The sequence below is a fragment of the Pseudophryne corroboree genome, chromosome 2 (assembly GCF_028390025.1).
Source record: "Pseudophryne corroboree isolate aPseCor3 chromosome 2, aPseCor3.hap2, whole genome shotgun sequence".
Taxonomy (NCBI): domain Eukaryota; kingdom Metazoa; phylum Chordata; class Amphibia; order Anura; family Myobatrachidae; genus Pseudophryne; species Pseudophryne corroboree.
Genome location: NC_086445.1, coordinates 785,583,870 through 785,597,964, shown reverse-complemented (window position 1 = coordinate 785,597,964; position 14,095 = coordinate 785,583,870). Strand labels below are relative to the sequence as shown.

At 45.2% G+C, this 14,095-nt stretch overlaps 1 protein-coding gene across 3 annotated transcripts in view; it reads right to left on the bottom strand.

Annotated features, from left to right (window-relative positions):
* SHROOM2 (shroom family member 2) overlaps nucleotides 1-14,095 on the bottom strand; it is a 505,814-nt gene that overhangs the window by 152,349 nt on the left and 339,370 nt on the right. For all 3 annotated transcript variants that reach the window (XM_063955520.1, XM_063955521.1, XM_063955522.1), the window contains one exon: nucleotides 6,959-7,068. In XM_063955520.1, coding sequence (XP_063811590.1) covers nucleotides 6,959-7,068 — 110 coding nt within the window. The remainder of the gene's footprint in view (nucleotides 1-6,958; nucleotides 7,069-14,095) is intronic.

Below are 14,095 nucleotides of genomic sequence, written 5' to 3'. Positions count from 1 at the left end.
GACACTCAAGTAGGCACCTCAGCATTTATACAGTCAGACGCACACTTGTGCGCCAGGGAAAGGCAGATATCGGCATTAGCATATAGTCACAGACACACACGTCTACACCAGGCGAAGGGTTGATATTGGCATTAGCATATAGTCACAGACACGCACGTGTACACCAGGGGAAGGGCTGACACTAGCATTGGCATATAGTCACAGACACACACGTGTAGCATTAGCATATAGTCACAGAAACACATGTGTACACCAGGGGAAGGGCTGACACTAGCACTTGCATATAGTCACAGACACACGTGTGTACACAAGGAGAAGGGCGGATACCGGCATTAGCATATAGTCACAGACACATACATGTACACCAGGGGAAGCGCTGACACTAGAATTAGCATATAGTCACAGACACACAGCTGTACACCAGGGGAAGGGCTGACACTAGCATTAGCATATAGTCACAGACACACACATGTACACCAGGGGAAGGGCTGATACTAGCATTAGCATATAGTCACAGACACACACATGTACACCAGGGGAAGGGATGACACTAGGATTAGCATATAGTCACAGACACACAGCTGTACACCAGGGGAAGGGCTGACACCAGCATTAGCATATAGTCACAGACACACACGTGTACACCAGGGGAAGGGCTGACACTAGCATTAGCATATAGTCACAGACACACACGTGTACACCAGGGGAAGGGCTGACACTAGCATTAGCATATAGTCACAGACACACACACGTGTACACCAGGGGAAGGGCTGACACCAGCAGTAGCATATAGTCACAGACACACACATGTACACCAGGGGAAGGGCTGATACTAGCATTAGCATATAGTCACAGACACACACATGTACACCAGGGGAAGGGATGACACTAGGATTAGCATATAGTCACAGACACACAGCTGTACACCAGGGGAAGGGCTGACACCAGCATTAGCATATAGTCACAGACACACACGTGTACACCAGGGGAAGGGCTGACACTAGCATTAGCATATAGTCACAGACACACACGTGTACACCAGGGGAAGGGCTGACACCAGCAGTAGCATATAGTCACAGACACACACATGTACACCAGGGGAAGGGCTGATACTAGCATTAGCATATAGTCACAGACACACACATGTACACCAGGGGAAGGGATGACACTAGGATTAGCATATAGTCACAGACACACAGCTGTACACCAGGGGAAGGGCTGACACCAGCATTAGCATATAGTCACAGACACACACGTGTACACCAGGGGAAGGGCTGACACTAGCATTAGCATATAGTCACAGACACACACGTGTACACCAGGGGAAGGGCTGACACCAGCATTAGCATATAGTCACAGACACACACGTGTACACCAGGGGAAGGGCTGACACCAGCAGTAGCATATAGTCACAGACACACACATGTACACCAGGGGAAGGGCTGATACTAGCATTAGCATATAGTCACAGACACACACATGTACACCAGGGGAAGGGCTGACACTAGGATTAGCATATAGTCACAGACACACACACGCATGTACAGCAGGGGAAGGGCTGATACTAGCATTAGCATATGGTCACAGACACACGTGTACACCAGGGAAAGGGATGGGACTAGGATTAGCATATAGTCACAGACACACACGTACACCAGGGGAAGGGCTTACACTAGCATTAGCATATAGTCACAGACACACACGTGTACACCAGGGGAAGGGCTGACACTAGCGTTATCATATAGTCACAGACACACGTGTACACTAGGGGAAGGGATGGCACTAGGATTAGCATATAGTCACAGACACACACGTGTACACCAGGGGAAGGGCTGGCACTAGGATTAGCATATAGGGGGTCATTCCGAGTTGATCGCTCGCTAGCTACTTTTTGCAGCCATGCAAACGCATAGTCGCCTCCCACTGGGGAGTGTATATTTGCTGTGCAAGTGTGCGATCGCATGTGCAGCCGAGCGGTACAAAAATAGTTTGTGCAGTTTCTGCGTAGCTCAAAACTTACTCAGCCCTTGCGATCACTTCAGCCTGTCCGGTCCCCGAATTGACGTCAGACACCCGCCCTGCAAACGCCTGGACATGCCTGCGTTTTCCACGGCACTCCTAGAAAACAGTCAGTTGCCACCCACAAACGTGTACGAATGGATTCTTCATTAAATCCACCACACAGCAATGATCCGCTTTGTACACGTGCGATGCGCCTGCGCATTGCGGGGCATACGCATGTGCTGTAGTGACCTGATCGCTGCGATGCAAATAACGGTAGCGTGCAATCAGGTCGGAATGAGCCCCCATAGTCACAGACACACACGTGTACACCAGGGGCCGGGCTGACACTAGCATTAGCAAATAGTCAGACACACACGTCTACACCAGGGGAAGGGCTGACACTAACATTATCATACAGTCACAAACACACACGTGTACACCAGGGGAAGGGCTGACACTAGCATTATCATATAGTCACAGACACACACGTGTACACCAGGGGAAGGGCTGACACTAGCATTATCATATAGTCACAAACACACACGTGTACACCAGGGGAAGGGCTGACACTAGCATTAGCATATAGTTACAGACACACACGTGTACACCAGGGAAAGGGCTGACACTAGTATTATCATATAGTCACAGACACACACGTGTACACCGGGGGAAGGGCTGACACCAGCATTAGCCTATAGTCACAGACACACACGTGTACACCAGGGGAAGGGCTGACACTAGCATTAGCGTATAGTCACAGACACACACGTGTACACCGGGGGAAGGGCTGACACTTGCATTATCATATAGTCACAGACACACACGTGTACACCAGGGGAAGGGCTGACACTAGCATTAGCGTATAGTCACAGACACACACGTGTACACCGGGGGAAGGGCTGACACTAGCATTATCATATAGTCACAGACACACACGTGTACACCGGGGGAAGGGCTGACACTAGCATTATCATATAGTCACAAACACACACGTGTACACCAGGGGAAGGGCTGACACTAGCATTAGCATATAGTCACAGACACACACGTGTACACCAGGGAAAGGCTGATATTAGCTTTAGCATATAGTCACAGACACACACGTGTACACCAGGGAAAGGGCTGACACTAGCATTATCATATAGTCACAGACACACACGTGTACACCAGGGGAAGGGCTGACACTAGCATTATCATATAGTCACAGACACACACGTGTACACCAGGGAAAGGGCTGACACTAGCATTAGCATATAGTCACAGACACACACGTGTACACCAGGGAAAGGCTGATATTAGCTTTAGCATATAGTCACAGACACACACGTGTACAACAGGGGAAGGGCTGACACTAGCATTAGCATATAGTTACAGACACACACGTGTACACCAGGGGAAGGGCTGACACTAGCATTATCATATAGTCACAGACACACACGTGTACACCAGGGAAAGGGCTGACACTAGAATTATCATATAGTCACAGACACACACGTGTACACCAGGGGAAGGGCTGACACTAGCATTATCATATAGTCACAGACACACACGTGTACACCAGGGAAAGGGCTGACACTAGCATTATCATATAGTCACAGACACACACGTGTACACCAGGGAAAGGCTGATATTAGCTTTAGCATATAGGGGTCTATGTACTAAGCCATGGAGAGAGGTAAAATGGATGGAGATAAAGTGCCAATCAATCAGCTCCTAACAGTCATTTTTCAAACACGTTCTGTAACATGGCAGTTAGGAGCTGACTGGCTGGTACTTTATCTCCATCCACTTTAGCTCTCTCCAAGGCTTAGCACATAGACCCAATAGTCACAAGACACACACGTGTACACAGGGTAAGGTCTGGTACTAGCATTAGCAAAACGTTGCACATGCAGCTACGGTAAAAGATGCTAAAGTAGTGGCAATAAGAGTAAAGTAGACAAAACAATAAAGGCCACCTAACGCTGACCAGGTTTGGGGTAGATCTATGCAATGGACATGAATTAAATAATTTATTATTATTACTATCCTTTATTTATATGGCGCCACAAGGGATCCGCAGCGCCCATAACACAGTACATAATAAAATGGGCAAACAAGAAAACAGCACTTACAGTACAGGACAAAATAGGTCAGGTATAGAAAGCCAGGGGTTAGGTGCTGTCAAAGGGAGTATGCAGTATAAGATAGTGTAAGTAAGAGAAGGAAAGGCACATGAGGAAAGAAGTCCCTGCTCTTGCGAATTTACTTTCCAGTCCAGGATATATTTCCAGAAGCTGTAATGTGGCTGCATTCTAATGTACAGTAGGGATACATATATAAATTACACATTCACTGGTCAACATACCAGGCCACTAGTGTTATGGGCCCTACACACTGGGCAATAACAGTGATCGATATGAACGTTCTCGTTCATTAATGTACGAGAACTCGTTCATATCGGTCAGTGTGTAGGCACCAACGATGAACAATGCGCGGTCGCTTATGCCTGCAGGCCAATATGGACAATCTCGTCCATATTAGCATGCACGCATATGGAGCCAAATGACAGGGGGAGTGAAGGAACGTCACTCCCCCCCGCCGCCGGGTCGCCCGTCTGCCGTATCGGCAGTCAGGCAGCTCAGCAGCGGGTCGCCTAATGTGTAGGGCCCATTAGATCTAGTGATAGCTAGAGTTATCATGACCTCATTACAATAATGTTGATAGGCATGAGATAAAAAGTAAATACATGAGCCTCACTGAGTTAGGATTTCTCTATACAAATCTTTTTTTTTTTTTAATGGTTATTGTTTTTAATAACAAAATACATATTTGGTAGATTTTTAAGCCTCCTGCTAAGCTGAAGGACATGAAGTCCTCCCTTCAAGGATTTAGGTTTTGACCCATATGCCATGCTGAAAATTGTCACTTGCTTGCAGAGTCAATTCCACATGACACAGAAGAAAAATAGCAGTGGGGCTACCGTGCTCTACCATGATGTGCCCCGCTAAACATTGTGGTGACATGCAGCACTGAATTTCTTCCTTAGACTGTAAGCTCACTTGGACACAGCCATATTTAACTTATGTTTTGTGACAATAATGGGGCAGACGTAGCAAGCCTGGAGAAGTGATAAAGCAGTGATAAAGAAGTGATAAGTGGGAGGTGATAACGCACCGGCCAATCACCTCCTGACTGTCATTTTTCAAACCTGTAATGATTGGCTGGTGCGTTATCACCTTCCACTTATCATTTCTTTATCACGGCTTTATCACTTCTCCAGGCTTGATACATCTGCCCCAATGTTCTGTATGGTATTTATTTAGATCATGATCCCTTCAGTTTATAGCACTGCCTAATATGTTGATGCTTAATAAATACCACCACCACCACCGTTCTATATTCCCATTGATCATTTTTAAGTATTGAGTGGAGGGTAGACCAAAGCAGACCTATATCAGTGCAGCACAAATAGCCATCCTAGTATACGGTATGATGGTGCATGTACAGGGAATGAACATATTGTACTTTTTTCAACACTTGTTTAGATATCAGCTTTGAAATAATGGGGCAGATGTATTAACCTGGAGAAGGCATAAGGAAGTGATAAACCAGTGATAAATGCAAGGTGATACACGTACCAGCCAATCAGCTCCAATATGTAAATTAACAGTTAAGAGGTGTATTATCTCTCTCCACTTTATCACTCTCTAATGGGCCCTACACACTGGGCGAGAATACTGAAAGATATGAACGAGATACCGTTCATATCTTTCAGTGTGGAGGCACCAGCACTGAACGATGCGTGGCCCCGCGCTCGTTCATCGCTGGTGCCCCGTCGATTGTGCATGCAGGCCAATATGGATGATCTCGTCCATATTTGCCTGCACTGCTATGGAGCCGGGTGACGGGGGGAGTGAAGAAAATTCACTCCCCCCGTCACTGCCCCCCCCCCCCCCCCACGTCGCCCGTATCCGCCGTCGAGCAGCTCGGCGGCGGATAGACAAATGTGTAGGGCCCATAAGGCTTAGTACATCTGCCCATAGCTGTTTTATTATTTGCATTTATTACTGTGAACTTTGTCTTCTACACGATTAACAACACAACTAATTACTGTATGTATTATTATTTTCTGCACAGCTAATAAAAATGTCATAAAAAGCAGTGCTACACAAGCGGACTGTTGAGGAACGCTGCATTCCACAAATTGTTCTTGCAAATAAAATCACACTGTATACATTTATGGTAAAAGACATCTGATCATAGAAAGCCCATACAGTAGGAGGATTACACATATCAAACACTGGTTATGCAGCAGGGGAACAACATGTGCATGGTTATGTTAGGCAGCAAATTATGCCTCCTACACAGACCTAGCAATCCAACAGAGACAAGGAAGAGACCATCTATATATGCACAGAAATAGGGACATGTGAACAAGAGACAATTGTGAGACACACACAGGATGTTGCATGAAAAGAATTATTCATTTCTTTCTGTCTGTATAATCAAATAGATAGAAGACTCAAAAGAATACCATGCATGCACATACTATATATATATATATACATACATACACACATACACACACACACACACACACACACACACACACACACACACACACACACACACACACACACACACACACACACACAATTTCACTGTATACAAATCTTTTAGAAGATAAACATATACAGAGTATTTGGTTATATGGAAAACAGAGTTAAAATATCCTATTGCAATTTAGAACGTATTGAGAATAGAACAGTGAATAAAACACCATATAGGAAACAAATATATTATTTTAGAGCAGTATCTCTAGTATACACAATGTTACTACACATAATATTAAGTTAGAATGCAGAGAATATATAATGCTGATCTATTTAGTGAGGAACTGGTTTCCTAGCCAGTGTAATTCTGCATAGCAACAACAATTGCCTTAGTAACAAGAGCAGAAAATGCACCTCACCTTCCAGAGGATTCCTCTCTGCTACTGCCGCTGCTGCAGTGTGACAAGAGATCGCTCTCAGAATTTTCCCTCTCGCTGGCTGGCTGCTTCTTTGAATCTGCAATTACTCCCTGCAGAAATGATTTCAAAGCACACAGTCAGACACCCAGTCATCAAGTTTCAGGATGGAGAAAATCTGTTATTATGGAACCCTGTACTTGTGGGTTTGGTCTGCTTGAGAATACATGAAGCCAATAGTAGCTGTCTTATCATGCTGGCTTGGCTGAAAGTGTAGCACCGCACCACGTGATTCGCTGAACTACCAGATTTTCTGCTGGGACTTTGCTATTATTCATTGTGCTCTTATCTTGAAGGAAAATGTAAACAGCACAAGATGAAGAGCCAAGAAAACTTCAAACACTTGCAGTCACTTGTTTTAAAAAAGTATTGCACCAAAAAATAAAATAAAAAGCATAAAGAGGACAGTGGGGCCATATTAAGATAATTTTCATTCTTATAAGTGATAGACTCAGGGGCATAGTCAGAACTTAGTGGGCCAAAACAAACATGTTCCAGTACTTCTAGAGCACAGGTTCTGAAACTCATTCCTCAGGACCCCACACGGTGCATGTTTTGCAGGTCTCCTCACAGAATCGCAAGTGAAATTATTAGTTCCACCTGTGGACCTTTTAAAATGTGTCAGTGAGTAATTAATTCACCTGTGCATTTGGTGGGATACCTGCAAAACATGCACTGTGTGGGGTCCTGAGGACCGAGTTTGAGAACCACTGTTCTAGAGAGACACCTCTCCGCAACAGTTGTTAATTGTATGCCCCATAATAGTGCCCTAGTTCACATTGTAGGGCTGCCAGAAAACATTATGCCACACAGTACCCCCAATTCACATTATGCCACACTACAGTGCCTCTACTCCATATTGTGCCACACTACAATGAACCAGTTCATATTTTGGAATGTAACATTATAGCGGCAGTGACTCATTTCATATTATGTAATATTATAGTGCCCTCCATTTCATATTATACCACTCTACAATAAGAAGGTCAGATTATGCCACATTACAGAGGCCTCCAGTTCAGATTATGCCACATTGCAGTGCCCAGTTCAGATTATGCCACATTACTGTGCTCCCTTACCATTTTAACATACACTCAGGGTAGTGAGCTGCATGCACATAAAGGTTTCTTTGAGCTTATCTTTCAATGCAGTACAACACTCAGGTTATTATGTTCACCCTAGGAGACAACACTCACCTGAAAACAGATGAATGCGTTCACATAAAGATATCTTTACAGCAGGCTGGGATTACTGGTTAGATGGAGTTCCTCAGTCACATATATGAGATATTCACTCCAATCAGCTGGTTTCCAAAAAGAGCTTTATTCCATATAGGCAATATCCATAGAAATAGTTCCACAGCAATGTGCAAACAATAAACACAATTTATTCCATATAAAAAAAAGGATCCTGTTTTTTTGGGTTCAGTATTATTTACCAACGGACACAATACCGATGGCCATAATCCTGACAGCCGTTGACCTACAGTCAAAATACTGACATTCATTATGCCGACAAGTTCAAAATGCCAACAGTCAGAACACCGACATTTGAAATGCCGACATGTCAAAATACCGACATGAGTTTCTCTATGTTTTTGTGTGTCAATGAACACCGTCTAACTGTATCTCGTCCACTAGCATGGCTCGCTATTATAGTCCCCCTCCAGGTCCCCTGGGACGGTAAAGTATGAACATGTCAGCATTTCAAATGTCAGTATTCTGACTATGTCGACATAATGAATGTCTGTATTTTGACCGTGTCAGTATTTTGACTGTCGGTATTATGACCGTTGGTATTGTGTCCGTCGGTAAATCAACTGCTACCCTGCTTTTTATAAGGAATAAATCGTGTTTATTGTTTAAAGAAACCTTGTGCATGCAGCTCACTACTATTAGGTGAGTTCAGTAAATAAAGCTGCTGCTGTGCATAAACAGTCCAGATAGTGATGTAATCTGATGTTTTCTGTCTTTATCTTTCTTATACCCCTTTTACACCAGCAGCTTTGAACACGGGTTATTGGCACATGAGCGCGCATAACTCGTGTTCCTGTGCGGTGTGAAAGGTACCAGGGGCAATATACCGGGTTGAGCGACCCGGTATTTCAACCCTGCTAGTGTTCACCCCCGGCTCGCTGTGCGGTGTGAATGGGAGCCGGGTCAGTGCGACCCGTTCCCGGTTCACAGTATGTGATCTCCTAGCACCGTCCACGTGACCAACCCGGCATATTGCCGGGTTGCAGTCTGTGGTGTGAAAGGGGGTATTTAGGCGAGTCGCACACTGGGAGCTCCCGTGTCAGGCTCCCGGGTGCGACCCGCCTCAGACGGTATGAAAGTGGCATAAGAGTGTGAAAAAGCCTACGAGAAAGGAGACGGAAGGGAAGGAGATCTTAATAAATCTCTTACAGGACTTTGCGCTCTTGGACTACTCATCTGTATTGTTTTGTTGTTATTTATATAGCACTTTTCTCCTAATAGGACTCAAAGTGCTTTACATTTGTCTTTGCAGCGCAAAATACAAAACAAGCTTAACAGTAGATATTAGTGAAATGCGTGAGTACATAGGTAAGTCTTTAGTCTATGTTTAAAGGATTCTAGAGTGGAGGCTTCTCCAACTGTGTGGGGAATAGAGTTCCATAGAGTCGGAGCCACAAAGTTGTACGCTCGACACCCAGATGAATTCAGGGAGATTCTAGGTACTGTTAGTAGTCCTTCATCTACAGATCGTAGTAATTGAGTGGGACAGTAAGGAATTGGAAGCTGCTTCAAGTACCTTTGGCCCTGGTTATGCAGGGCTTTGAAAGTGAGTAAGCCAATCTTGAAAACGATTCGCCATTTTACAAGTAGCCAAAGGTATACTGTACATTTTTAAGGTATTTGATTTATACAGTATTTAGAATTTGTTGAGTAGGTTGTTTGTGAAATACTGCCATATGAAGTCAAATGGCAAATACTGTATCCTGTCCTCAGCAAAAAGGACTAAAGGGGAATATTTACTATCAGTCTGTTTATCAAAGCAGAAAGTCATTGGTGGCTTTGACCTAACATTTTAAAACAGCAATAGGAATGAGTGCTAAACAGGTTTATTTAGCACTCATTCCTATTGCCTTTTTAAAATCGGCCAAATCTTTGTCAAATCGGTGGATACTATTGAGCGCAGTATTCAGCAAAAATATCAATATTGTCCTAAGTATTATCAGGCAATATCGGCGTAATACAATATCCCCCCCCCCCCCCCCCCCACACTTTTTCTTTAACATAGCTATTTATCAAAAACCTCAAAGGAACATCAGTTAAAGTAACACACTGTTCCTGCAAAGTTCAAGAAAACAGAAACAAAACCTTCTATTTTTGGTTCTACACATGGTCAGTCATGCTCTTAATGCAAATAGTCTTCTATTCACATTGATAAGTCTGCAGTGTGATAAACAGCAAGTATATGTCCAGCTCCAGCATCCCAAAAGCTTGTAAATTAATTAGTGTGTGTATATAGGCTTTATATTATTCTATATACATTCATACTTATGTGGTTTCTATATACAGTAAATGTAATTTATACATTTTATATACTATACCACTTTCAGGCAGAAAAGTCTGAAAGTCCCAGCAATTACCCAGCATTTCAATGCCGTGTAGCTTTGCCGGGTCCTGCCTGACCCCCCACCTTCACACAGACAAGCAAATTATCGGGTCGACAATTTCGTCCCGGTAATTTGCAGATCAACACGGGTATTTTGTCTGCGTGAAAGGGTCAACCTGGGTTGAAATTCCCGAGTCTCCGACCCTGATAAATTCCATGGTCGAAGTCCCGGGAATTTCAACCCGGGTTGAACCTTTCACACAGAAAAAGGACCCGTGTGTTTCATGAAGTTACTGGGTGGAACTGCTTCACCCCGTAATTTCACTTTCTGAAAGGGGTATAACTCACATAGATATAAATGTATACAGACTAATATAAAGCCTATGTACACATTTGAATAAGTTTAAAAGCCTTTAGGAGGCTGGAGCTGGACATTGACTTCCCTCTGTTCCTGTATTTATTTTTAGATTAATGGATTTTCTTTATTTAACGCCATTATGAAATATTATCGAGAAGTTTAATGATTTGATGCTTGCTGAATAGCATAAAACTTTACCACAATAGATTGATCCCTACTGTGCAATATTCAGAGAGATGGGTAATTGCATTATCGTCTCCGTTAACCTTATGACGAATAGTGGAGTTACACTAAAAATGCGGAAACACTCAGTCTGAGGATGGCAGACTGGTGATGAAAAAAACAAAAGGGCAGTGGAAAGTCTATTTTCTATCTGTGAGAGACCAGATTTCGAACCTAGGCATCCTGGCAGGTCTGCAGCCAGTTGTCCTTGAAAAGGAGCACTCACCATGATCCCGAAGGTGGGAAGGTAGCCCGTTATGCCACTGGCTTGTCATTGTGCTTGGGGTCCTGATGGTGGGAAGTCCGGGAAGAGTGACCTCTGCCCCTTGTACCTCGAGGAGCAGAGGAAGCGCCTCAGTATTGGTGCGGTCTGACTGCAGCTTAATAAATCCATCAGTTTTGCTTCCATTGAGACTGAATTGCGTTATGCTCACATTTAATAGGAACGGTTGACTCTAGTCTTTGCTTGTCAAAAGTTTCAAGAGTTCATTTGGATATGGTATGCAAACGAAGAAAGGATCTACATGTCACTGACGCCTTATCCCGTGCTCCCCTCCTGGACTCAGGTGTGCCTGATGCTGATGACAACCTGGATATCATGGAGTTTGATATCTACTCCTTCATGTGCATGGAGGAGCTTCATCATGACACACTGAGGGATGACCTCTGCGTGGTCAGTGTTTTGTGATACCTTATGCCCTTCAAGGCTTTTATGCTTAGCAGGCCACCAGGTGCACCCCCAGGTGTTAGACTACCATATTCTGCTAAGAATGCCATGTTTTGGCCTTCTATAGCTGCTGATATTGAGTGAGTTGAAAGGATGAACCAAAGTATGATCTGTGTGGAGATGTGAAGGCAGAAGGCAAGAACGCGGATTTACCTCCAGTGTCCTCGGAAATCCACTTATCCAATTTGGGGCCGAATAAAATATCTTGGTTAACTGCCGAAGTGGAAATTCTAGAACCAATCTGGCCTATGTCACTAGATACATCTCCGAGGTATATAGCAGATTCTCAGGCGTGTTCAGTCAACAGAACAAGATCTGATCTCTTTAGACCAGACTGTAAACTCTGGTCCGGCTGCTCAGCCCATGTTTTGATAGCTTTTTTTCACCCAAGAACCCACTAAAACTGGTTGAAGAAAACCAGCCGCCGTATAAATCGACTTTAAAAAGTCAGAAGTTTCCTTTAAAGAAGTTGCAGCTGCAACTGGCAGTGTAGTCTTCTTAGAAAGCTAGGAGACCGAGGGATCTAGAGGTGGAGGAGTTTCCCATTTAACCCTGTTGTCTGTTGGAAAAGGGTAAGAAGAAAGAAGGAACTTTTTGTCTGGATGTTTCCAAGTGAGCAATAGTTGGTCATCCAGTTCCTGTGAGATGGGAAATGTAACTGATGACCTTTGTTTCTAACCAAGGAGTGACGTATCATGAGACTCAGGAAACTCCAAGTCAGAAATCTTTAGAACCTGTTGAACTGTAATGATGAGAGCCTCTATATCCTGGGTTCCCAGATCAGAGTCCTGTTAGAGGAAATAGTCTTCCAGTTCCTGCATTTATTTGCCCTTTTCCTGCTGCGAAGAATGATCCATGTCCAAATCCTCGGACTGCAGGACGGATGGCAGGAGTCTTTTCTTCGACGGCGGCTGTGTAGGAGCCATTGACCCAGAGGAAGAACTAATAACCTGTACCAGACCTTCAACAGAGTGTGCTAAAGCATGAGTCCAGGCTGGTTCAGATGTCTGCAAGACAGGTAAAGACCCAGCACTAGGTCCTTGAATCCTCAAGGATTCACTATCCCTACAGGAAGCTGTCAAATTTGCAGACAGGTCGGACATAATGCCACCCAGTGAAGCAACTCACGGTGGCATAGAGTCCGAAATCAAAGGAATCGTAGTTGGAACTTCGTCCACTGACTCAAGGGAGTCACATGGTAGTGCTTCTTCAGAGTGACAATCTGTGAATTTTGATTTACATTTTTAAAAAGCAAATAGCTTCTAAGAAGTTCAAATTGGCGAGGCTGGCTAGAGTGGCAGCACGAACAGGGAGCTCCGTAATCCCTGAGGAGAATTTTCCCCTGTTTTCCTCCCCCTGTTCCCTAAAAGCACCCTAATCTCAGCCACTGCATCAACGAGGCCCCCTCACAGTGGTGGACTTGTGCTGCGGAGTCGGGGAGCCGGTATACTGGCTCCTGCGGATTGCGGCCTGTCCACCCACCTGAAGCCGGGGCCACGGTTTTGGACCGGCGCTGCTTGCCGCGAAGAGTGTTTGCCCCTGGAGAGCCTGTAGAGGGCCCCTGTTCTAGACCCCCGCGGCCGGACCCCTCGCCTGGCTGCTGGGATCGGCGGCGCTGCGGGAGGAAGGAGAGACCGGCTGGACGCGGGTGCGGGAGGTCCGGAGTCCCGGCGGTGGCCATCTTGGATCTCGGGATCCGGAGGGGGACGCGGAGGATGTGCGGCCCGGGGATCCCCCCCTTCGATGAGGTGAGCTGCTCCCTTGGCCCAGTCTCCCAACGGTGGTCCCCTCCTCTGAGGCCCAGCACTTCTGCCTGCGGGCAGCCGCCGCCAGCAGCCTTGATCTGGACGAAGGGCTGGACGCAGCTCCATCCCCCCTGTGAGCTTACCCTGGGGCTGGCTCTGCATCCCCCCTGGGACTATATAGATCTGCTCCACCTGGGTCACTTCTCTGGATCCCCTGCACACTTATCTTCTGGAAGCAGGGTGGGGATTTCGGCAATAGCTCCACTCCTCACTAAGTTCATAAGAAGCTGTGCTTCGGCCCCGGCTGCAGGAGTAGCTCCTGGAGGGGTTGCGGCTCCATTATTGTGATACCCGGACCCCCGTATTATTGTTATTATAATATAATACAATATTATACGTGCCATATATGTATAGCTGGACATTATATATAATTGTCTTTGGCACCTTTC